The sequence below is a fragment of the Capra hircus genome, chromosome 25 (genome assembly GCF_001704415.2).
Source record: "Capra hircus breed San Clemente chromosome 25, ASM170441v1, whole genome shotgun sequence".
In the NCBI taxonomy this organism is placed as follows: domain Eukaryota; kingdom Metazoa; phylum Chordata; class Mammalia; order Artiodactyla; family Bovidae; genus Capra; species Capra hircus.
Genome location: NC_030832.1, coordinates 16,567,720 through 16,594,429, shown reverse-complemented (window position 1 = coordinate 16,594,429; position 26,710 = coordinate 16,567,720). Strand labels below are relative to the sequence as shown.

Sequence of the window (26,710 nt, the reverse complement as noted above, 5' to 3'; positions counted from 1 at the left end):
TTATAAAAGAAAAAAAATTTCCCCCGTGATGAGAACTCTTAACTTTCCTGTATATCATACTGTGTTAACTATAGTCATCATGTTGTACGTTACGTGCCCAGTACTTATTTATCTTACAACTGGAAGTTTATACCTTTTGACTGCCTTCTTCCTCACCCCTCCCCTCCCCAACCCTGTTCATTCAGTTTTTAACAAGGATAATGGCACATATAGCATCTCCTATATGCCAGGAGCTACTCCAACTGTTTTCACATGAATTAACTTATTTAATCCTCATGGAAACACTGTGATGTGGGAGTCGTCATCAGGTTAGTGAGGAGACTGACTGATAGGATGGGGACCGGGTTCAAGACCCTGGAGCCAGCATTCAGACTCGGGTTGTCTGGATCCAGAATCTGGGCTCTCCACTGCCTCAAATATTTATCAAGCCCCTACTGTGCTGCGGCGCTGTGCTTAGTTGCTAGAGAAATAACAGAAAGGTAGAAATAATCCATCCTTTCATGGCTGGCATCCTAGTTGGGGTGAGATAAACAAGAAACAAACACACACTGAAAGAGTAAAGGAAGGCAACAGAGGGGACCTGGAACATTACTTTATTATTATTTTTTAAATATTTATTTAGTTGGCTGAGCTGGGTCTTAGTTGCAGCATGCAGGATCTTTAGTTGTGACATGTGGGATCTAGCTCCCTGACCAGGAATCGAACCCAGACCCCCTGTTTTGGGAGCTACAGAGTCCCACCAGGGAAGCTGAGAGAGGACCACCAGCCCTGCAGAGATGGGAGAGAGGGACATGCTAGGCAGAAGAAATGGCATATGCGAAGGCCCTGAGGTAACAATGACCTTGTTCAAAGAAAAGGACGGTAAAGTGACCAGAGCACATTAACGAGGGGAGTAACTCATGCAGTGATGGCAGTGATAAGTAGGGGCCAAGGGGGGGTGGCGCTTAGGGGATAAGGACTTACTGACCACCTCCCGCACACCCAAGGCTGTGCAGCGCTGGAGACGCTGGAGACGCAAAGGTGAGCAAGGCAGATGTGGCTCCTGCCTTCACGGAGGGTGGGTGAGCTGACACGAGTGCAGGACACTTGGCACACAGCAGATGCACGGGGGGGTGTAATTTTCTTTCCCTGTTTGTAAGTTGACATGAAAACTGACTCCCTGGGTGTCTGCCTGACCCCCACCCCCTGCATTAAATCAGGACAGACTGTAGTTGACTTATAATGGCAATTATGTCTAGAGATGGCCTTAGGCAAGGACATGATTTACCAGGAGAAAAAAAAGCGCACAAGTGGGTGAAGAATAGGCAGAGTGGGCGGAAAGGCTCAGCCTTCCCTCTGTCTCCAGGAGCTGATGTCTACACTGGCTGGAGAAGAGGAGCAGCAGGGTGGGGAGGGGTGTCTTTGGGGCTTAACTCTCAGCCACTCCCCTTAGGATCCCGAGTTACAGACATCCAGGAAGGGTGTCCATTGGCTTGGTGCCAAAGACCCCATTATGTGTCTGCTTTCAGATACTATTCTGCCTCGTTTTGTTGGGGCTGGAGAAGCAGAGGAGAGACATCCTGTGATGATTCATGGGTGCGGTTCTCTTCCATCCTTGTTCAGGGTCACTTTGACTTCTCAGTGGCCTCAGTGGCCCCTTTGGTACAGAGGGGCCAAGATGCTTAAGAAATGCCTGGACAACCATGTGATAAAACTAGGGTCCCTAGCCTCATTACAAGAAAAGTGAAAGTGAAGGTCACTCAGTCATGTCCAACCCTTTGTGACCCCATGGACTATACAGTCCATGGAATTCTCCAGGCCAGGATACGGGAGTGGGTAGCCTTTCCCTTCTCCCAGGGATCTTCCCAACCCAGGGATTGAACCCAGGTCTCTGGCATTACAGGCGGATTCTTTACCAGCTGAGCCACAAGGGAAGCCCAAGAATTGTCCCTAAAATGCCAAAGTGTCCCTAAGGCGTTTGAAGATGGGGCAGATCATTCTCCAGTGATCTGGAGTGTGACTTGGAAAAGAATTCATGGAAGGGATAATGCCAGGGGCAGGAGTTCAGCTGTGGTTCTTCTCGGCGCTAATCATTAGGCTCCGGCTTCCCAGGTGGCTCAGTGGTAAAGAATTCACCTGCTAGTGCAGGAGCCACAGGAGACATGGGTTTGATCCCTGGATTGGGAATATCCCCTGGAGGAGGGCATGGCAACCCAGTGTGGTATTCTTGCCTGGGAAATCCGCATGAACAGAGGAGCCTGGCGGGCTGCAGTCCATGGGATTGCAAAGAATCGGACATGACCGAACACGCACACGTCAAGCCTTACTGTACTCCAGGCACTGTCCCAGGTGCTCTCTCAGTTGGTCTTCACAACCAAATGAGGAAGGTACTGGTGTTATCCACATTTTACAGAGGAGGAAACTGAAGCTTGGAGAGTTCAAGTGACCCGCTCTTTCCAAGGTGCCATTATTACTTAAGGGTAACAGCCGCCAAGGTTTTGTGGTCCTTATTTCTTGCTTGCAAGTCCTTTGTGGGTCTTCTCCCCTGTGGCCTTCCATGCAGTGATTCAGCAACCCAGACCCCTTCCATCTTGGGGCTCTGCCATCTTCTCAGGCCTTGGAGGGTTTCATCTCCAGCTGGCGGTTGGGGGAGAGAGAGTTGAGGATTGCGCTTTGCGTGGGAGGTTTTTATGAGGCGGACCTTGAAGTTAGGACTATCACTTCCGCTTCCGCTCAGACTCTTTTGGCTACAGCTCCCTGCAGAGGAGGCTGGGAAATGTAGTCCAGTTGCTTGTCCAGGAAGAAAAGGCTTTGGAGACCACACGGCTATCTCTGCCACAGGCACCCAAGAGGCAAAGCACAGAGCGAGCCAGACCCTGAACCTCCCCGCTCCTCTGCCTCCCTAAGCACGTGTTACTTCTGGGTTCATGGCCAGTGTCAGCAGGAGACCCCTACCACTGAGTTCCGGGTTTGGGGAATTCAGCCTAACAAGAGCAGTTCTTGCACTGAATTCACCAAACACATTTTGGCTGGCTGGCCCTGGGCACCTACTGACTTAGAAAAGCAGTTAGACTGGTGGTTCTCAGCTGAGCTAATTTTTGTCACTGAGGGGATGTCTGGCGCTGTCCAGAGGCAGTTTTGGTGGTCACAACTTGGGGGAAGCTATTGGCATCTAGGAGGCAGAGGCCGTGGATTCTACTCAACATCCTACAGTGCACAGAACAGAGAAGGACATCACGGGTGCTGAGGCTGGGACACGCTGAGCGGGGGGCAGTGACTCTGCTGGTCTCCTTGGGGTTTGTGGGTGGGGTTGTGGCCTCCAGGAACTGTGAAGGGCAGGTTGGCATGGACTCGGAGCCAGTCTGCTCCTGTAATGCACCTGTTTGGGGCGTGTTTCTTCGCCTTATGGCGTTGTGGCCTCTCATCATTCTTCGAGGTTTTGCTTTAGCCATCTGAGTGTGAAGAGTTCCGAGGCAGAGCATGTTGGCTGAATTCGTGCTCATCTGTGCAATTGCAAACGGCTTTCCTGTTTCTGCCCATCAACACTGGGTCAGACAGAAATATCTCGCTCTGCAAACAAGCCCCATGTCACAGGTGTTGCGGCCTGACTCAGTGGGAGGCGGGGCCCGCTGACCCTCCTGGGAAGATGAGTGCAGTACTTTTCACTCTGGTCTCTACTCCACCCCACATTGTGGCTTATGGGTCCCTGTCACCCTCGTGTGGTGATGGGACAGGGTCACACGGGGTATGGAATGCTGTTGGTTGTTGTTCAGTCACTAAGTCAAGTACGACTCATTGCGACCCCATGGACTGCAGTATGCCAGGCTCCTTTATATCCTGGAGTTCGCTCAAAGTCATGTCTGTTGAGTCAGTGATGCTATCTAACTGTCTCATATTCTGCTGTCCCCTTCTCCTTCTGTCTTCAGTCTTTCCCAACATCAGGGTCTTTTCCAATGAATTAGCTCTTCATATCAGGTGGCCAAAGTATTAGAGCTTCAGCATTAGTCCTTCCAATGAATATTCAGAGTTGATTTCCTTTAGGATTGACTGATTTGATCTCTGTGCAGTCCAAGGAACTCTCCAGAGTCTTCTCCAGCACCACAATTCAAAAGCATCAATTCTTCAGCACTCAGCCTTCTTTATGGTCCAACTCTCACGTCCGTACATGACTACTGGAAAAACCATAGCTTTGACTACACAGAACTTTGTCGGTAAGATGATGTCTCTGCTTTTTAATACACTGTCTAGGTTTGTCATAGCTTTCCTTCCAAGTACCAAGCCTCTTTTAATTTCATGGCTGCAGTCACCATCTGCACTGATTTTGGAGCCCAAGAAGGGAAACTCTGTCACTGCTTCCACTTTTCCCCCTTCTGTTTGCCATGAAGTGATGGGACCGGAGGCCATGATCTTAGTTTTTTGAATGTTGAGTTTCAAGCCAGCCTTTTCACTCTCTTCTTTCACACTCATCAAGAAGCTGTTTAGTTCCTCTTCACTTTTCTGCCATTAGAGTGCTTTTATTTGCATATCTGAGGTTGTTGATGTGTCTCCCGGCAATCTTGATTCTAGCTTGTAATTCATCCAACCCAGCATTTCTTATGATATACTCTGCATATGAGTTAAATAAGCAGGGTAACAATATACAATGTCTTAACTCCTTTCCCAATTCTGAACCAGTCACTTGTTCCATGTCTGGTTCTAACTGTTGCTTCTTGTCCTAGATACAGGTTTCTCAGGAGGCAGGTAAGGTGTCTGGTATTCCCATCTCTTTAAGAATTTGTTATGATCCACACAGTCAAAGGCTTTAGTGTGGTCAATGAAGCAGAAGTAGCTATTTTTCTGGAAATTCCTGCTTTCTCCATGATCCACTGACTGTTGGCAATTTTGTCTCTGGTTCCCCTGCCTTTTCTAAACCCAGCTTGTACATCTGGAAGTTCTCTATTCATATACTGTTTTAGCCCAGCTTGAAGGATTTTGAGCAAACCTTGCTAGCCTGTGAAATGAGCGCAGTTGTATGGTAGTCTGGACTTTCTTTGGGATTAGAATGAAAACTGACCTTTTCCAGTCCTGTGGCCATTGCTGAGTTTTCCAAATTTGCTGACATATTAACTACAGCACTTTAACAGCATCATCTTTTAGGATTTGAAATAGTTCAGCTGGAATTCTGTCACCTCCAATAGCTTTGTTCATTATAATGCTTCCTAGGGCCCACTTGACTTCGCACTCCAGGATGTCTGGCTCTAGGTGAGTGACCACACCATTGTGATTATCTGGGTCTTTAAGACCTTACTGCATAGTTCTTCTATGTATTCTTGCCACCTCTCCTTAACCTCTTCTGCTTCTGCTAGGTCCTTATCATTTCTGTCCTTTATCATGTCCATCCTTACATGAAATACTCCCTTGAAAGCTCCAATTTTCTTGAAGAGATCACTAGTCTTTCCCATTCTATTGTTTTCCTGTATTTCTTTGCATCATTCATTTAAGAAGGCCTTCTTATCCCTTCTTCTGTGGAACTCTGCACTCATTTGGGTATATCTTTCCCTTTCTCTGTTGCCAATACAGGAGTTTTTTTTATGTTGTTATGCATGTATAAATGTATATACATATATGTATGTATAATACATATGTGTATATAATACAAACATACAGGAGAGAGTAGAATAAAAAATAAAAGTCCCTCAGTCCCCCTACTTAAAGGTCACAACTCAACAATTTACTGTAGCTTTCTTTCCAGGAATGTGTGCACCTACGTGTGTGTGTGTGTGTGTGTGTGTGTGTGTGTGTGGTATGTGTGCGTGTGTGTGTGTGTGGTATGTGTGCACGTGTGTGTGTGTATAGATCTCCATCCTCTGTTGTTAACATCCAGAATATAAAATGTATTTTTCTGCAACTTGCTCTTTTTACATAATATATCTTGGATATTTTCCATATTAATGTATATATTCATTCAGCAAATATTCATGGAGTCTCTTGTGAGCCAGGTGCTGTACTTGCAACAATGAACGAATCAGACAAAAATTCAAGTTTCACCAGGTGAATGCGCTAACGCTGTAAACAAAACAGGCAGTAAACAAAATGGCTGAATTATGCCGAGTAGAAATGATGTTAAGTCCAGGGAGAAAACTTGATATACTTAAATGGATGGGTTTTATTCTACGTAGGTGATTTTTTTGAATGAAACAAGTGGCTGTGATTTTGATTTGCAGTTCCCCAGTGACTCATGGTGTGGATCAGCTTTTCATGTGGAAGGAGGAAGTGTGCAGGGGTGTGCTCTGTGGTCAGTGGTCCAAAGTCAACGTGAATTTTGTTTGGTGGTGTGAGTGGACAGATCCTCAGGCGGTGAGACCCCTCAGTTCAGGTGCAGGACAGTGTTTCTGGCAGAGTGGGGTCTGGTTACTGTGGTCTTTGGGACAAGCTGGCAGGACCCCCTGGGGGCTCTTCACCGCCTCCCTAGGGAGTCTTGTCCTGCTTCTGTCTGTGTCCCCGCTGCCTTCTGCTGCAGGATCCAGAGCCCCTACGAACCACTTGGTCATCCAGAGCTGGAAGTTGATATTTCTGTGCTATAAAAAAGCAAATAAAGGCTATGAAATATAAAAGTAGGACAATTGAGCTGTTTATGTCTTTGGGTTTTTTTTTTTTTTTCAGTTCTTTCATTAATTTTTTTTTTCTTTAATTTTTTTTTCTTTAATTCTTACATGCGTTCCCAAACATGAATTTATTTGGCTGTACCAGGTCTTAGTTCCCTGACCAGGGATCAAACCCAAGCTCCCTGCATCGGGAGCATGGAGGCTTAGCCACTGGACCACCAGGGAAGTCCCTGGGTTCTTTGTTTAAATCTCAACATTTTATTAAGAAACTTTAAAAATTTTGAAAGAATGTTTCATCAACATCCATATTCCCACCACCTAGACTTCTGCTTGCTTTATCATCACATATCTCCATCTCTCTGTCTCTTGATTCATTTTCTTTCATGCATTTCAAGGTCACTTATAGACGTTAGTGCCATTTCGTGTTTTTTAAAATTGACTTTTTGTTGCAGTGTAATATACATATAGAAAAAGGGCATCAGTCTTAAGCATACAATTCATGAATTTTTATAAAATGAACACACCCATGTGACTGGCACTCAGCTCAAGAAAGAGAATGTTCCCAGAAATTTTCTTGGGCCCCTTTCAGTTACTGCTTCCTCCCCCAGGGGAACCACTGTGATGACTTCTCTTACCATACATTCATTTTGCTTCTTTTTGACCTTTATAGAAATGGAATCATACCACTTCTTTCACTCAATATTATCCTTATGAAATTTATTCATATAATTATGTATACTTGTAGTTTTTCATCACATTTTTAATATAGTATTTCAATGTGTAACTATATAACAATTTATGTATCTATTCTAAAAGTAGAGTGATATTTAAACATACTAGAATGTGCCCTTAGGACTTCCCTGGTGGTCCAGTGATTAAGACTTTGTGCTTCCAATGTAGGGGGAGTGTGTTTGATCCCTGGTCAGAAAACTTAAGATCCCATATGCCAGGGTGTGGCGAAAAAAACGAATGTGCCCATTCAAATTAGTGTCATGGCTTTCAAAGCATAATTTGGGATGTTGTAAGTGCCAAGAGAAGTTAAGAGTAGAGACCCAGGAGGTCATCAGGACTTGAGTTCACCCCCAGCCCTACCACTGTCATGCTGGCTGGATCCCACGTGGGCCTCCACCTGTCACTAGGATTTGATACCTTGTCTTGCTCTAGGATTCAAGACACATGCAGCATTGACCCACATTGCAGGTTAAGGAAGAGTGCCTGTTGGGAAACAAGAAAAATTATATAGGACAAGGGTCTGATTCAGTAGATCCATGATGGAGCCTGAGAACTTGCATTTTTAACAGGCTCCAGGTGATGATGAAGCTGCTGGTCTGGGGACCATACTCTAAGCATCACTGCCTCATATAGATCAGGGATAGGTAAATCACAGCCCCTGGGTCAAATCTGGCCCACTTCCTGTTTTTATAAATAAAGTTTTATTGGAACACAGTGAAAACAAAAATCTGTCTTTCCATACTCACATTTCTGACACCAAACATGTGGGAAATTTTTCCCCAGTTCAGCTACCAATCCAATGGATATTTTGATCTGCTTCTGATACAGAGTGTCTAACCTGACCACACGTGAGAATCCTCTGGGGAGCAGTTCTAGGACACTGGCATCCAGTCTCCCACTCCTGAACCAGTCAACAGAATTTCTTGGGGTGAGGCCCAGGCACTGGTCTCTTTAAAAGCCTTCCAAGTGATTATCATGTTCATGGTATTTCTCCTTTATTTCCTCAATTATTTTAGAAGACGAGGGGCATCTTCTAAAGCTTTAACAGGTGTCTCGTAACCAGCTCAGAAGACAGTTTGCCGTGAACATTTTCTCCCAAAGCAGGGCCAGCATCTCTGAGACAAATATATAAAGATGATCCTCATTCAGATGTGTAAGTTTTGGTTGTTCATGTAAAAACAAGCACATTACATTATAGTCACACTTTTAAATGCTTCCTCCGAGACGGTGTGATTCACACACAGATCGGAATGTGATTCTCCAACCCATATGTTGTCCCTGTAAATGCGGGCTCCACATGGCTCAGTTTCCACATAGGCACGAAGAAATGGTCCAGCTGTGGTCTGAAGGAATTGTCAAACAAATCTCAACCTTGACTTCTTTCTCTTGGGAAAGGAGGACAATCTGATTCATAAGCCACGGCGACATTCTCAGCAGCACCTTCCCCCTTCACCTCAGTTTCCTCTTTCCCTGAATTTACTCTGAAATTTCTTCTCTGCTGAGCTCCCAAACGCTCCTGAGCTCAATGAGGTGGCTTCTCTCCCTTCATCTCCCCTCCCAGCTCTCTTTCCCTGCAGATCTTTGTAGCTTCTTGGGTCTCAGTGACTTTCCTTTGATGTTGATGGATTCGGTCTTAAAGAAAGGAAACCCCAAACACATGCTTTTCCCTTAAGGCAGAGTTTCTTAACCCCTGCACTTGATGGCATTTGGGGCCAGCTTCTGGCCACAATTCTTTGCTGGGGGGTTGTCCTGTGCATTGTAGGATGGTTAGGAGCATCCCTGGCTTCTACCCTCTAGATGCCAGTGGCTACCTCTCACCCCTACTTGTGACAACCAGTTGTCTCTTGACAGTGCCAAATTTGGGGGACAGAATTGGCCTCAGTTGACAACCACTGCATTAAAGGAATCCAACACTTTAAGCCAGCATCGCCTGCACACCTGGGCAAGAGGAGCCTCTCTCCTAAGCCTTGTACTTTAAATGGGGTGACAGGTCTGAAGGCAAGGAGTCTAGGGAGTCCAGGAGATGTCCCCACCTGGTGTCTACATCTCCCTTTCTAGATCAATTCAGAGTACTGGTATCCCAGAATTTTTCACCCAAATGACCCAAGCCTGCTTAAGGCTTTGTCCACGTCCATCTGGGAGGCAGGCCATGATGCCAATGTGTGACCTCTAGACCCTAGCAGATAATAATAATCCTCTCCTTGTAGCTAGAGCTGTGTGGACAAAATAATTTAGTGTATTGATAGTCTGTAGAACAGGGTTGGCACATGATAAGCTCTATATAAGCGTTAACTGCTATTATTATACTTTTCAAGAGTCCCTAAACATGAGACAACTCCCTTGGCTGCTGTGCCCCTGAAGAAGCAGCCATCCATTCAGATGTTGGAGGTGAACCTGGCCCTGCTAGGCCTCAGAGAGGTGGTGTGAAGGTCTCCAGCCAGGCACCATCATGAGGGGATTTAGGGCCATTCTGACTCTCAGCACCTCTGGCCTTGACATGCAGGCTTGAGGACCTGTTGTGAATATTTTCACTCCTCATCTTGTGTTTGTCTTGTGCCAGGGTCCGTGGAAGGGAGGAATGGGTGAAACGTCTCTTCTTTCTGAGATGGGAGGAGAAGAAATGAGCTTTGAGTTTCACTTCCCTCTGTGCCCATGCTTGGAGGTTTCCTAAGCCCTGTGAGCCTCCCAATTCCCCATCTGTAAGACAGGGCTATAAATAGCACCTTCCCTAACAGGATAGTGGTGTTAAGTCAGAAATGTCAGTAAGGTATTGATATTTACTCAGTGCCTAGTAAAAAGAAGTCAGGATTCAGTATTGCTGATTTTAAATTATTGTAATACTGTTATCTAAATAGTCATGATGACTGTTAGAAATGAAAACATGGAGAAAAAGTTCTGTCCGAGCAGCTGCTGTGAATCACAGAATGAGCCAAGAAAGGGTAAAAAACATCATCCTTAAGTCATGGATGAAACGTCTTCGAACCAAAGACATCTCAAAGCTGAAAGGGACCTTAAACCCCCACTTATTGTGTAAATGGAGAAACCAAGGCCCCAGAAAAGAATATGGTCTACCTGGTTTTAAAGAAAAACCTGAAACAGTTTCTAGGTCTCAGGGAGAAGAAAAAAGAGGTATTTGCAGACTGTTGGCTCCAGGCTCACTTCCAGTCCCAAACTCTGGATGCTCAGGCCCCTTATACTAAATGGTGGGGTACGCTCAGCCTCCATGTCCACAAATGCAGGGGACCAACTGAAGTTTGAGGAGGTTTTGCAGAAGTTGAATGGGTACCACATTTGTGGGGTGTCAGTGCTGACCCATGGGGAGGGGGAAGGAGAGGAAGCAGGGACATGTAGATTGCTTTGGGTTCCCCCAAGAGCTAAGTCACATCAGCCTGATGAAGCATGAGGATCCCTCCCCAGTGAAGAGTTTGGGAGGACTGTGGAACAGCGAGGATGGGTTTTTATCGCTTAGTGCAGGTTTTTCAAAAATGGGGGAGCAGCTCCACTCAGCACCCAAGAGGTGGGGTTCCATGAGTGGGGCCCTCCCTGCTTATGGGGACATCACCTTGTGAACCAAGCATGCAAAGTGGGGAGCAGCCAAGTCTGCTCCTGCTGGTAAAAGATCAAGATTTTTTTTTTTTTCCATTTGCAGTGTTTATCACACCCACACTTTTAAGTCATCTAGCTTCCCTCCCAGAACCGTCTGCCTTGGCAAACTAAATTAGCAACCAAGAGTTTAGCTCTTTCAGGAAAGAACAAAATCGTTTTTACAGCAAATATCAACATGTGCAAGCCTCATCTGGCCCCTGACTCACTCAGGGCACCTAGACGTTGACTGGAGCAGGAATCTCCCTGCACCTCTGGGCCTCGGTCTCCCCAACTGTAAAATGGACCGATGACAGCAGCTGCCTTAGAGCAGTGTTTCTCAGTGGAAGGGGATGGGGTAGATTATGTTTGGCTGAGTCTGGAGTTGCTTTGGGTTGTCACACCTGGGAGAGGACTGCTAGAGGCATCCATGGGCAGAGGCTGGGGTGCTACAGGGCATCCTGCAGTTCTCAGAACAGCCCCCATCACAGAGAGTGATCTGGCCCCAAATGTCAGCAGTGCAAAGGGTGGAAAGTGCCACTCTAGAGGGTTGGTGTGAAGATTAAGTGAGTTAATCCATGTGATGTGCTTAGTCCTGGCCATATGCATAGTAGGTGCTTAGTAGAGAAGTGGTACTCTCCACACTCCTTCAAAGCCTTGAGCCTCTCATCCTGCTTTGGTTTTGCCAGTTGGGACTTCCTCAGCTGCATGGCCGTGGTGACTGGCACCACAGAGGCACATATGTTGGTGATTCTGTAGAGAGAAATTCCAGAAAGTGTAACGTGCCGGTTGTGTCTACTCTGCATCTGAGGGTGGAGAGAGATGGACTTCGGTGACTCACTGGTCCACACAGAGGGCGATGCTTGGAGATTGTGGCTGTCAGGGTGTTTGAGGTCTGTTGAGGTTGAAGGGAGAGCAGTGTGACAGTTCAGAGCTGTTCCTGGCACAGCTGGTACCCTCCTGTAATCAGGCAGGAAGGAGAAGTAAAGGGGTTTGAGTAAATTTTCTACTTCACAGATGCTTTCCACTTACACTTTTAAAAAGGCTTTAAAGTTTTAACTGTTTGATAGAAAACTGTTTGTACTTCATTTGACCCATTAACCCGGACACTGAGCCTTCTTACAGATTCAGAATCTTAAATTATAAAAACAAATGATCACGTGATGCTTAACATTATTAAAACAACCCACTCAGAAAGTGGGCAGAAGACCTAAACAGCTATTTCTCCAAAGAAGAGATACTGATGACCAATAGGCACATGAAAAAAATGTTAACATCACTAATTATTAGAGAAATGCAAATCAGAACTACAATGAGATATCACCCCACACAAGCAAGAGTGGCTAACATAAAAAAAGCCACAAATTATAAATGCTGGAGAGGGTGTGGAGAGAAGGGAACCCTCCTACACTGTTGGTGGGAGTGTAAATTGGTACAGCCACTATGGAGAACAGTATGAAGATTTCTTAAAAAACTAAAGACAGAGCTACCATACTCCTGGGCATATGTCAGAGAAAAGCATGATCAGAAAGGATACGTGCATCCCAATGTTCATTGCAGCTCTGTTTACAATAGCCAAGACATGGAAGCAGCCTAAATGTCTGTCAACAGAGGAATGGGTAAGGAAGATGTAGCCCATATATACAGTGGAATATTTGTTGTTGTTTCTCAGTCGTGTCCGACTCTTTGCGACACCATGGACTGCAGCACGCCAGGCTTCCCTGTCCATCACCAGCTCCCGAAGCTTGCTCAAACTCATGTCCATTGAATTGGTGATGCCATCCAGCCATCTCATCCTCTGTCGTCCCCTTCTCCTCCTGCCCCCAATCCCTCCCAGCATCAGAGTCTTTTCCAATGAGTCAACTCTTCGCATGAGGTGGCCAGAGTATTGGAGTTTCAGCTTTAGCATCAGTCCTTCCAACGAACATCCAGGACTGATCTCCTTTAGAATGGACTGTACTACTGTACTTTTTTAAGTTCTGGTATCTGTCTGGTAGTCATGGTCCACTAAATTGATTAAAATTACTCCAGATGGAGAAGACTCTTGAGAGTCCCTTGGACTGCAAGGAGATACAACCAGTCCATTCTGAAGGAGATCAACTCTGGCATTTCTTTGGAAGGAATGATGCCAGTACTTTGGCCACCTCATGCAAAGAGCTGACTCATTGGAAAAGACTCTGATGCTGGGAGGGATTGGGGGCAGGAGGAGAAGGGGACAACTGAGGATGAGATGGCTGGATGGCATCACGGACTCAGTGGACTTGAGTCTGAGTGAACTCCGGGAGATGGTGATGGACAGGGAGGCCTGGCATGCTGCGATTCATGGGGTCGCAAAGAGTCGGACACGACTGAGCAACTGAACTGAACTGAACTGAACTCCAGATGGGGAAAGCAGATGACCAAGTATATTTGAATTATGTCTAAATTCATGAAGAGTAAATAAGATCTAAGAGAAAACTTGAGGCCCCCTCTACATAGGTTTTGTGCTTAGACTTTGTGACATCTATAACTTTTAAAACATTGAATATAGTTAATTTGTAGTGTTGTGTTAAGTTCAAGTGTACAGCAAAGTGATTCAGTTATACACATACACACACATTCTTTTCAATTATTTTCCATTATAGGTTATTGCAAGATATTGAGTATAGTTCCCTATTGCTTTACAATAGGTCCTTGTTGACATCTGTGCCTTTCTGTCACTCTCTGGATTATTCAGGTTGTTTGGAAAATCCCTCCAGATGATGAGGATAAATTAGAGCATATACATTGTGCAGATATATGCTAATGATGGCAGTAAAATGAGTCCCCATGACAGTCAGTGGGGATATTTGGGGTGCCTCACAGTAAAATTGCTAGATATTATTGTTTTTGAAAAGGAGAAATATAGGGATCTAGTTATGAGGAATTCACTTCGTATACAGGGGTTTTTTTTGCCGCAAATACTGCATGTTACCACCAGCTCGCTCAGTGCCTTGGCTTCCTTATGTACAGGGTGGAGGGGGGCAGGGATATCTAGCCTCCTGTCTCTGAGCCGCTCTCTGGATTCAGTCAGTATCCAGTGTCATTCCCTATGCTCTCCACCAGCACAATCCCTGCAATTGATAGAGATGGCAAACTTGATGTTCTCCCAGGCAACGTTTATGATAGAAGTCATTAGTTTTATTCAGGGTATTGCAATTTGCATTTTAAATGTTTGGCTTTTAAAAGACTGTTAAGATTGCCATAACTTTTCCAAGTGATTTGCAAGTCCCGAAGCCTGCCAATTAGCTCAGATGGCCGTAGCAACGACTGCTTCCCTTCAGAAAGGCTGAATCGCTGAAGAGCGACCACCCTTCAAGAGCTGAATGAGTCACCAAGCCAAGTTACTCTGCACATTGGGATAAGAAGCGTAGGCTATCAGATTTCCGTTCATACTTCTGCCCCTTCTGCTGATATCGATGTAGATTCTCTAATAGAGGCTTATTTTTTTCCTTTGGTTTTTTTTTCCCCAAAATTATATATTCTTGTTAGAAGCTCAAACTGTACATACTTATATAATAAGTACAGAAAGTAGAAAGTTCCGTTTCCCCTCCCTAGAGAGAGCTGCTCTTAACAATTTTGTGAATAGTCTTCCAGATATTGTTTTCTAATCTATATATTGGGTTGACCAAAATATTCATTTGGGTTTTTCCATATGATCTTATGGAAGAAGCTGAATGAACTTTTTGGCCAACCCAATATCACTTTTTTTTTTTTTTCCCAAAGCAAAAAGAGATTGTGTTTACATATACTATTTTGCAACTAGATTTTGTCTCCTAGCAATATGTCTTGGAGACGTTTCCATCTTGTATATATAGGTCTGTCTCATTTTTAACCATGGTGCTGGTTTCCATGGTATTGTCACATCAGAAATTATTTAATTAGTCCTCTCCAGTCTTTGTCTGGGTGCTCCCAAAGCTGATCCTAAGACAAGACTTGGGTACAAGCAGGCTACTAGGAAGGTGATCCCAGGAAATACTGATAAGAGATTGGGCAAGTGAGACCAGAAAGAGGCAGGCCAGTGAAGGATGATCCATGAGTGGGTAACTGGAGCTTGGGAGGCAGGAGCACTGTCAGGCTCACTGATCCTCCAGGACTCACAGAACCTGGAAAAGCTGTTATACTCATGGTTACAGTTCATAGCAGTGAAAAGATACAGACTCAAACCAGCAAAAGGCAGAGTCCAGGAGAGACCAGGCATGAGCTACAAATATCATGTGGACAGCATTTCATTCTCCCAATAACGACGTGTGGCAACATGCTCGGAGGATCACCAACCAGGGAAGCTCACTGAAGGCTTTGTGTCTAGAATTTGGCTTAGGGGTCAGTCCTGCAAGCATGGCTGACAGTCCGGGTGGCTGACCCTAGTCCCCAGCCTTTTCTGAGGTCAAGTTGCTCTTGTGTGGCCCCAGGCCCCTATGAAAGTCACGTGGTCAGCATACACGGGCATGTCCCAGGCAGAGAGCAGCAGGCGCTCATGGTAGGATGCTAGCAACAAAGGCTAGGGGTAGCCTCCAGGGTGGGCAGGATATCAACAGCCTCAGTCACACTTGCTGATGAAGTGTTTCTGTTGTTTCCATTTTTCGTGCTCATAAATGATGTTCTAGAGGAGGGGTTGGCAAACGTCTTTGTAAAGGACCAGGTAGTAAATATTTTCAGCTTTAAAGGCCTCTTGCAGCTACTCAACTCTGCTGCTATAGCGCAAAAGCAGCTGCAGGCATTGTGTGAACAAAAACGGATTTGACTGGGTTCTAGTAAAACTTTATTTACAAAAAACAGGTACAGACCAAGTTTGGCTTGAGGGCTCCAGTTTGTCAGTCCCTGCTACAGTGGATAATTCTTTTATGTGTATCTTTGTCCCTTTGTGCAGGTAATTCTACGGGATAGATCTCTGGAGGTAGAATTGCTGGGTCTTAAGCAATGACATTCTTATTTTGAGCAGATACTCTGCCCAAAAGATGAAACTGCTTCCTCTTTCACCAACAGTACCTGAGAACATTTGAGATTTCTTTTCTTAAAACCACTTCCCAAAGAAGCAAAACCGCTAGGCTGTTTCTCCATTTTCATTCTTGAGTTTTGGAGAGGCAGAGGAAGATAGAACATTTTATCCCCAGGGAAAAAGTCCAAATGGGGCCTGAAATGGTCTCCTGATATCTTGCTTTAGATGTGAGGCCTACAGGGAAAGAGACTCTGGTAACTTGTTTTCATTTGGTGAAAGTTTAACCTTCCATTCCTTACAAGGTGTGATTCAAGAGTCGTGCATGTTGCCTATTCAAAACAGTTGCACTTGTTTGTTTTTTCAGATGCATCAGAGAGCTTCTCAGCAATTTCCTCTATTAAGCAAAGATTCTAGTCCTAATTCTTCTCTTCTGTAAAGGGTTTCCCTATAAATAAGGTCTACCTATGCATAGTGACCACTTTATCGGATGTTGGAAAAATGAACATGGTCCAATTTTTGTTCATGCACCTGATAGGTATGGGACACTGTTGATGGAGATGTCACTTAGCCCAGTTCACTCTTGGCCTTTTGGGGCTTAAAACAATGGATAGAGTTTTTGTTTTTCCACTTTTCTTCTTTTCCCCTTATTTTTGCCATTTGGAATTCTTGATGTGAATCCCACAGAGGAGAACAGAGATTTGTTAGCATTCAGCGTCTGTTTTGGGTTGCATATTTTAGCTGGTTTGTGTGATAACGGGCACCCCTTCTGGGATCTTGCTCGCCTGTGCTCTGCTCACGCTGGGTGAATCTTTGATAGTCCCCATTCTGTAGTCCTTCATTTATAACACAGACAAACACAGCCTGCTTCCCCGTCAGCGAGATGGCATGCCCCGACTCCCCACATGCAGATAAGGAATTAGGCAGAACTCGGCTGGGAAGATAAATCAAGCTATCTCATTAGGCTTGAAAGACACGAATTAAGCTTGCATGGGAATTAACAGCCTTCTGAAGGGACATACAGCACAACAAAGGGAGAAGAAATTGCCAGAGCCCTTTCTCTCAGGAACCTTGCCTCTGCAGCCTGTCTCTTTCATGAAGGTCAACAGGTAGAAACTGAGGATTGAAAGAGCAGTGTAGTGTTTGTTGAGCACTTATTAAGTGTCAAGGCTGCACTTACTAAGAAGAGGGTGGCAGAGGATGAGATGGTTAGAAAGCATCACCTACTCAATGAACATGAATTTGAGCAAACTCTGGGAGACAGTGAAAGGCAGGGAAGTCGGGCGTGCTACAGTCCATGGGGTTGCAAAGAGTCGGACACAACTTAGCAACTGAACAACAGTAAGTGCCAGAATCTCACTGCAAGCTCCTAAGGCAGTTAAGATTCCCGTGAAACCGAGGAGGAAACTTAGTGTCAGAGGGGCTCCTTTGCTTATCTCAGGGGTCCCAGAGCTGTCGAATGACAGAGCCAGGATTCACTCTTTGCGACCCCATGGACTACAGTCCATGGAATTCTCCAGGCCAGAGTACTGGAGGGGGTAGCCTTTCCAAACTTCTCCAGGGGATCTTCCCAACCCAGGGATCAAACCCAGGTCTCTCACATTGCAGGAGGATTCTTTACCAGCTGAGCCACAAGGGAAGCCCGAGAATACTGGAGTGGGTAGCCTATCCCTTCTCCAAAGGCTCTTCCCGACCCAGGAATCGAACCAGGGTCTCCTGCATTGCAGGCAGACTCTTTACCAACTGAGCTATGAAGGAAGCCCTAGGATTCACCTAGGATGTCTGTTCTCATGCCCTACAGCTTAACCAGGTGGTTCTTATCTGGGGTGAATTGACCCCCTGGAGATACTGGGCCCTGTGTGGAGATTTGGGGATTGTGACCGCTGGGCTGGGAGTGCAAATGGCAGCTGGTGGTAGAGGCCTGAAGTGCTGCTGGACAGCCTACAGCGCACAGGCTGCCCCCACAGAGAACTATCGAGGCCCTGGCGTCAGCAGTGCGGCCTTCAGAACCCGGTTCAAGCACTCCAGTGATGGCTGCGCGGTTCCACCGGGACTACCCGGCTGTTGTGCCCTGAGGGCAGCGCGGTGAGGCTGCCGGGTCAGAGGTCAAAAGCTGCAGCCAAGGGACTTATGGGAGGATGAGGAGGGAATCGGGGATTCTCAGGGGTTAAAAGAGACAGTGTCCTGAAAACAAGGACTTCGCGCCCGCCGTCGAGGCATATGGAGACTAACACTCTGCCCCCCCCCCCCCCCCGCCCCTCTGGTTAGTGTTCGGCCACAACATGAAGAGCAGCAACGACTTCATCGGGAGGATCGTCATCGGCCAGTACTCCTCCGGCCCCTCGGAATCGAACCACTGGCGGCGGATGCTCAGCGCCCACCGCACGGCCGTGGAGCAGTGGCACAGCCTGCGGTCCCGGGCCGAGTGCGACCGCGTGTCCCCTGCCTCGCTGGAGGTGACCTGAGGGCCGCGGGGACAGCAGCTGTCGTCTGCGGAAACAAGGAAGAAAACTTAGGACCAAAAAAATGCCATATGTGTATACCGTTCCATCCACACACACACACACACCACACACACACACACACCCATGCACACCCAGCTCCTCTCAGAACCAGGAGGACGCTGACTATTGATCACACACTGGCCGCCCTTGAGGAGCGAGGCCTGAGAACTTTCCAGAAGCCCCATCCATCCATCAGCCACGAGCTGAGTGGGCTCTGCCCGAGACTTATGGGCAGTGCTTGCTCTTGAGGATCCTTCTGCCCCCCAAATGCTCTTTCAACCCTCAGGCCAGAGAAAAGACCTCCCCGAGGGTGCCAGCCTCCACTGAGATGAAGTTTTCCAAGAGTCTGGCCAGTGTCTCAGAGTCAGACACGACTGAGTGACTGACACTTTCACTTCGCTTTCACTTTGGCCAGTGTTGGGAGGCCTGACCCCCCAAACCCAAAATGCGCACCCACTGGGTGGCTCCTGAACAGTCTGCTGTTCCCAGAGGTTCCTCGAACCTGCTACCTTTGCCCCATCGTGTAAGTACTTTGTCTCCTCTTTGTGGGTGTGATACATAGATTAGACTATTTGAAGAAACCAAACGGCAACAAAAAATAGTCCCGTGTCAGAAGCCTCTCCTGGCTTCACTGAAGCCGTCCTTGTGTTAGCTTCTCCGTGGGGACTCCCCGTGGGTATGTGTGTGGATGTTCTGGCGTGTGTGCCCTCAGGTAAGCGTGTGTGTGTGTGTGCGCCTGTGTGTCCCCTTGGTGAGCAAGGCGCTGGCCGGGACCTCAGGCCTGAGCACTCCTTCTGTCTGCCTTGCCGGTCAGTGAAGTTTCACCCACCGCCCTCTTGTGTGTCAAGACCCCACCTTCAGTAACAGTAGCGTGTGTGAATAGCAAGTTAATAGAATATGATAGAGCAGACGAAACATTTTTTGAGTGAATCATGGTGATTGAAACTCCCAGAAGACCTGCAGAGGACATGGAATAAAAAGGCCACCACTCCCACCACCCCCCCACCCGAGTCTCCCTCCTTGTCACACTCTGAGGGTCTCACTGTGTTCTGTGTGTGAACCAAAGTCATTTCTCTCGTGCTAAGAAATTAGTGTAGTTAGAATAGATCTCTCTCTCTCTCTCTGTTGGATGCTTCTGTATCTTTTCTCACAGCGTATTGTCTGGTATAATGGAGAGTTGTTTATTGAAATTAAAGATTATTTATTTGTGCCATGCATTTGAGTTATCTTTTTCTTCATAAACACGGGCATGGAGGGTAGGAGGGTATTTCAGTTACTGTCTCTGTGTAAAAACTCAAAACACTGGTGTTTATCATGCTCACAGATCTCATGGGTCCAGAATTCAGACCAGGCACAGAGATGGCTTGTCCCTGCCCCATGATACCTAGGGTCTCAGCTGGAACACTTGAGGGCCACAGTGGGTACAACCAGACGGCCAATCATGCTGGACATTGTTGGTAAGACTTGTGTGTGGTCTAGGCAGAAAGAACAGTTAAAACATTAAGGTCTATTCATCTGACAACTGACAGGAGAACTTGTGTAAAAGAAGATAAGGAGTTATGTTAGGTCCCTCCTGTTGCAAGCAATGGGGACTCAACACCCAATTGTTTAAGCCACAGAGGGAGTCCTTGCTTTAGGCATAGCTGGATCCAGGGGCTCAAATGAAGTAATCAGGGCTTTGTTTATCACTCCTGGACAGGCTTTCCCCGTTCAGGGAGCATCATGGTTACCAGCAGCTTAATGATTTCAACTCATACTCATCATTAAGACCCAGCTTCAATTGCCAAGACAGAAATGACAGCTCCTTCCTGTCCTCCCCACAAGAAGCTTTTATTTCTGTTTAACTTTTGTAACAACAACTACCTCTAATTGAGGCCTTACTGCGTGCTAAGCCCAATGCCAGCACAGCCTTATTTAATTCTCACAACAACCTCTTGACAAAGGAGCTATTGTTATCCCCATTTTCCAGGTGAGGAAAGGAAGAGTTTTTTCCTATAAAACTGTTCACTTGTTCAGGACAAGAGCCATGGCTACTTAGCTTTCTATTGGCCGTGCCCAGTAAAAGGGGCTTGATCTAGATAAACCTCATGGGCTGAGATGGGTCCACTCCTGGCCGCATTGGGCTTTCCAGGGTCCCCTCGTGGGTCCTCTGGTGCCTTCCGCTCTGGAGTGGAGGTCAAGGGGGAAAGACAGGGAGGTTGCCTTAGGTTATGTTCCTAAGGAGAGAAAAGGAGAAGCCTTTCCTTCTTTATAAAACGGCTTCCTGCCCATGGTTGCACAGAAGAGGAGAGAAATATGAGAATAAACAGAATGAGGGAAGACAGGACTAGAGATGAGGTTACATGGTGATTGGCTTTGGAGCCAGAGAAGCCACAGTTCAGACCTCAGGCCCAGCACTCCCTGCCTGCACCCTCATCAAGTCTTAGAGCTACTCTGGGCCCCAGGTTCCTCATTATCTTACATGGGGCACTTTCAAAGCTGATGTTGAGGGAAGGACTTGGGTTCAGTTCAGTGCAGTTCAGTCGCTCAGTCGTATCCGACTGTTTGCCACCCCATGGACTGCAGCACACCAGGCTTCCCTGTCCATCACCAGTTCCTGGAGCTTACTCAGACTCACGTCCATCGAGTCGGTGATGCCATCCAACCATCTTGTCCTCTGTCATGCCCTTCTCTCACCTTCTATCTTCCCCAGCATCAGGGTCTTTTCAAATGAGGCAGCTCTTCCCATCAAGTGACCTAAGTATTGGAGTTTCAGCTTTAACATCAGTCCTTCCAGTGAATATTCAGGACTGATTTGCTTTAGGATTGACTTGGGTGTAATGGCTTATTTGGGAGATGACCCCAGAAATCATAAACGGAAGGATAAGTCAGGGGAAGGAGGAAGACCATCAAAGCCTGCTTTAACTGGCATTGTGGGCAGCTAGGGCTCAGTCATGCTGGGGACCCAGATATTAATAGAATACACTTGAGAGTGACTGCTACAGGGAAACTGGACTTTTTAACCACTGCATCTTATTGCTCAGGGCCTGAGGGGTGTCCCCGTTGGCGTTCAGTGTTGGACACTTTAGCACTGTCCTGTTCGGCTGAGCCAACTTGGGTAGCATAGAGAACTCCCCGGGCAGAGAAGGAGGGTGTGCTCGAGCAGGGGAGCTGTCCCCATGGGTGGTCCAGCCCACGGCAGCCTCGTGGGCCCTTGGGTAACTGAGGGTTGCAAGTGGGGCATCCCCAGCACCTGCTACCCTCGTTCCTGATAACCAGAGGGCTGACCAAGCACCAGGCCAAGTGCTAAGGGTCTCATTTCATCCTGCAGCAACCCACGTGGGAGATGTTGTTAGTTCCCTCTTATAAATGAGGAAGCTGAGGCTTCATGAGATTAAGTGGTGAGTAAGCAGTGGAGCTAGAATGCCAGGCAAGGCCTGGCTGACTCTAGAGCCTGGTGTGAGCTAAACTGTATCTCCCCCAAGCTCGTGTACTGAAACCTTAACCCCCCCTACGACCTCAGCGTGTGACTATGTTGAGAGATGGGGCTCCTTAAAGGTGATTCAGGTTAAATGAAGTCATCAGGGTGGGCCCTGATCCAATACAACTGGTGTCCTTACATTAAGGGGAGGTGAGGACACAGAGACAGACACGCACTGAGGGAAGACGATGTGCGGAGACATGGGGAGAAAGCGGCATGTACAAGTCAAGGAGAGAGGTCTGGAGACCCAGGCCGAGGACAGCGTCTTCCCAGGAACCGCTTCTGCCAACACCTGGACTTGGGACTTCCGGCTTCCAGAACTGTGAGGCAGTGAAGCTGGGCTATTTGAGCCACCCCATCTCTGGAACTTAGTTGCAGCAGCCCTAACACACTTAACTCAGAGTCGGTGTGGCTGATCACTGTGCTGGACTGACTCACCTGAAAACAGGATGACAGTTTCTACCCCGCAAGCCTGCAGGTGGTATGAGGATGAGCCAGGATAATGCCGGCAAGGTCTTAACGCGCCGCGCTTGCTGGCTGTTCCTACGGGACATGCATCGGGCAGTGTTTGCTGATTATAGACAGAACAGTGAAGCACAGGTGTCACAGCCATCCACGCCTCCTGATTCCTTTCCTTTCTGGGTGGCCTGTCTTCCACTGCCAATGGGATCGCTTTCCTTTTTTCAGGGTCAAAAATACCATTTAAAATAATTAGGAATGAGCACCACTAAGCAAAAATTTTAAACTTATGCCTAGAAAAAAGACTGGAAGACGTTGCCCTGAAGGTCGCGGGGGTTATCTTTTGGGAAGTCATTTTGCTACAATTTTATACCTTCCAATTCATTGTTTTTGAGGGTCCTACAGTGATCTCATGGTAGTTTAACATGTATCGAGCACTTACGTGTCAGGCATTGTTCTAGGCACTTGTATGAGGGAAGGTATTGATTTGTTCCCATTTTTCAGATGAGGAAACCGAAGTTAAGAGGGATTAAATAATCAGTGTGTGGTCACACAGAAGGAGGTCTGAAATTTGAACACAGATACAAATATGCCTGAATTGGAACGTATGAAATAAACTAGCCTCTACTGTCCCTTTTATAATGGTGGTGAGGGGCAGGGAACTTTATTTTACTTACTAGTAAATAAATAACAATTTTTAAAAGGCAAGAAATTAAAGGAGATGATAGATAGATGATAGGAAGAAAGAAATAGATCTTTGCTGAACCCGCAGGCCACCGTGAGCACAGTGGGTGTATGTGTGCATGTATAGGGTCGAGGGGAGAGTAATGTCTTTAAGAAACCAGAAAATATATTTTGTGTTACAAAGAGATCTCTGCTGCTGCTGCTGCTGCTGAGTCACTTCAGTCGTGTCCAATTCTGTGCAACCCCATAGATGGCAGCCCACCAGGCTCCCCCATCCCTGGGATTCTCCAGGCAAGAACACTGGAGTGGGTTGCCATTTCCTTCTCCAATGCGTGAAAGTGAAAAGTGAAAGAGAAGTCACTCAGTCGTATTCGACTCTCAGCGACCCCATGGGACTGCAGCCTACCAGGCTCCTCTGTCCATAGGATTTTCCAGGCAAGAGTACTGGAGTGGGGTGCCATTGCCACCTCCAAATGGCAGCAAAGGTCCTGTATATTAAGTGAATAAATTGTCTATGTTCTAGACAGTAAACTTGAAGTCTGGAGTGGGGGGTGCAAACTATGGCCTACAGGCCAAATCTAGCCCACTGTTCTTTTTTGTAAATAAAGTTTTACTGGAACCCAGTCAGGCTCATTCCTAAGATTCAGAGTTGTGGCCTGCAAAGCCACTACTATCTGGCTCTTTACAAAAAAAAATTAAGTTGCAGTTATGTAGGATGAATAAGTCTAGAAATCAAAGGTGCAGCATGATGGTTATATTTAACAACACAGTACTGAATGCTGGAAATTTGCAAAGAGTAGATTTCAGGTGCACTCAGCACACACAAAAGGAGATGATATGTTAATTAGTTTGCCGTATCATTTCAATATATATATATATATATATATATATATATCACATCATCATGTTGTACTCCTTAAATATATTCTTCTTAAAAGAATTCTTCATTCTTCTTAAGAAATAGAATTTTTAAGAAAGTTTGTTTGCCCCTGTCTAGAGCAAAGTAACGTGAATGTACGTATGACTCCCCGGGGATCTAGTCAAAACGCAGGTTCCAATTCAGCAGGTCAGGGCTGGGGCCTGAGATTATGCACTTTTAATGAGCTCCCAGGAGATGCCACCACTGCACGTCCATGAACCACACGCTGGGCTGAGCATGTCACAAATACTTGTCGTGTTTTCTTCCATGAGCAGGGTCATGATCCCATTTACCAAAATCTCCAGCCACCACATACTATCAACACGGATCATTTAGGAGGTTTACTTGCCAAATGAAAGGACCCTCCACTTTTCAAAAGCATTCCCAGTGGCCTGTGTCTGATGACCCTCCTTGTCCACCTGGTCCATTCACACAGAGGGTGTTTGACATGACAGCAGGGGCCCCGAAGGACAGTCAGTGCACCAGATGATGGAGAGTGGGGAGAAAGCATCCCAACTGTCTTCCATGTTTATGTTTTTGTATCAACTTTTAAAATAAGTCAATTTCAGGGAGGGCTGTTTTATAACAGGGTATATTAGTACAGTAAGTTGTATGTACATATCACATATAATAAACATGTCATTTCTAAATGAATAAATGTGCAAGCTCCGGGGCACACCCCCACAAAGCTTGGAGACAGGGGTAGACAAGAGTTCTGCTGTGGCTGAAAACGGGCCTGGGCTGTGCTCCTAGCGTGAGTCAGGCCTTGGCAGGCTTTCAGCCCTGTGTGGGCTGGCAAAGCACGCTATGTGGGCACGAGTTGAGTTATTCCTCGCAGGCATAGCCGGGTGTTGCAGAGAGAAAGTGAGTGATTGGGACACGTTTGTGCCCCGTGAATGCCAGCCACACAAAGTGTCAGGGCATCTGGCTGAGCATTTCAGGAGAGAAAGGGGGGAGTGTTCAAAGAAGGCCAGGTAAAGACCTGCACAGGATCAATGACAATCACAGCAAAATTTGCTGTCATGTGTTCAACACCTGCTATTTGCCAGCTTCTATGCTGAATATTTCAGACAAATGATTACATTTAAACTTGGTGAGCTAGGCACTGTTATTGGGGGCTTCCCTGGTGGCTCAGACAGTCAAGATTATCTGCCTGCAGTGCAGGAGGCCTGGGTTCGATCTCTGGGTTGGGAAGATCCCCTGGAGAAGAAAATGGCAACCCACTCCAGTATTTTTGCCTGGATAATCCCATGGACAAGGGAGCCTGGGGGCTACAGTCCATAGGGTGGCAAAGAGTCAGACACGACTGAGCAACTAACACTTTCAGGTACTGTTATTATCTTCTATTTTATAAAGGAGGAAAGAGAGGCTCAGAGAGGCAGAGTGACTTGCCTGAGGATACAGGAAGACTCCGATTTTTAGAGGTATCAATTCATAAATGTGTGACTTCCCTGGTGGCTCAGACGGTAAAGCGTCTGTCTACAATGCAGGAGACCTGGGTTCAAGCCCTGGATTGGGAAGATCCCCTGGAGAAGGAAATGGCATTCCACTCCAGTACTATTGCCTGGAAAATCCCATGGACAGAGGAGCCTGGTAGGCTACAGTCTATGAGGTCGCAAAGAGTCCGACACGACTGAGCGACTTCACTTTCACTTTCATCCATAAATACAAGATTCCAATGAAACACCATCATTTAAGTTTGAACACACTAAAACCGTACACTAACAATAACATTTGCTTCTCTTTGTTGAACACTTCCTCTACATCAAGAACCTTCTACCAATGCCTTCTTTAACCTCTGAAAGACGGGGGAGGAGTTGCCACACCTGGCCTGCCTCCTTGCTGTGGGGAATCCAGGGCTCAGGCACAGACAAGGTGGGGACCGGCTGAGCCCAAGTGCTGAGGCCCTGCCTGAAAGGGGCGCCCTCTCTCAGTTCAGTTCAGTTCAGTCGCTCAGTCGTGTCCCACTCTTTGTGACCCATGGACTGCAGCACGCCAGGCCTCCCTGTCCAGCGCCAACTCCCGGAGTTTACTCAAACTCGTGTCCATTGCGGGGAAGGCAATGGCAACCCTCTCCAGTACTCTTGCCTGGAAAATCCCATGGACAGAGGAGCCTGGTGGGCTGCAGCCCATGGGGTCACAAAGAGTCAGACACGACTGAGCAACTTCACTTTCACTTTTCACTTTCATACATTGGAGAAGGAAATGGCAACCTCCTCCAGTATTCTTGCCTGGAGAATCCCAGGGACAGAGGAGCCTGGTGGGCTGCCGTCTATGGGGTTGCACAGAGTCAGACACGACTAAAGCGACTTCCGCGAAATTGTTCCCGTGAGCAAATGAGGCTTAAGTATTGTCAGATCTTCAGATTCTCAACAAAGTGCATAAATTTGGACTTACACTTAAAATCTCCTGATTGTATACCCCGATAACAAATTTTTAGAAATTTTAAAACACCGCACGTGTGTGTGTGCTAAGTTGATTCCGTCGTGTCCCGCCCTTTGCGGCCCCATGGACTACAGCCTGCCAGGCTCCTCTGTCCATGGGGTTCTCCAGACAAGAATACTGGAGAAGGTTGCCATGCCCTCCTCCAGGGGATCTTCCTTCCCGACCCAGGGATCAAACCTCGTCTCTTATGTCTCCTGCATTGGCAGGCAGGTTCTTTACCACTGGCGCTGCCCACGCAGCACGGACCCAACAAATCACATCCAGGGCTGAGTTGCCCCAGGAGACCTCAGCTCTAGATGCTAGCTTATATTTTCACTTTGTCCGAGAGCACCAAGATGCTTTGTCTCCTGTGCCAGGCTGGGATGTGCATGTTGCTATTGTCCCATCTTACAGTCCCAGGGGATGCAA

At 46.8% G+C, this 26,710-nt stretch overlaps 1 protein-coding gene across 3 annotated transcripts in view; it reads left to right on the top strand.

The window, feature by feature from the left end:
* SYT17 (synaptotagmin 17) overlaps positions 1-19,552 on the top strand; it is an 83,296-nt gene extending 63,744 nt beyond the window's left edge. For all 3 annotated transcript variants that reach the window (XM_018040977.1, XM_018040976.1, XM_018040978.1), the window contains exon 8: positions 18,100-19,552. In XM_018040977.1, coding sequence (XP_017896466.1) covers positions 18,100-18,296 — 197 coding nt within the window. In that variant the 3' untranslated portion in view covers positions 18,297-19,552. The remainder of the gene's footprint in view (positions 1-18,099) is intronic.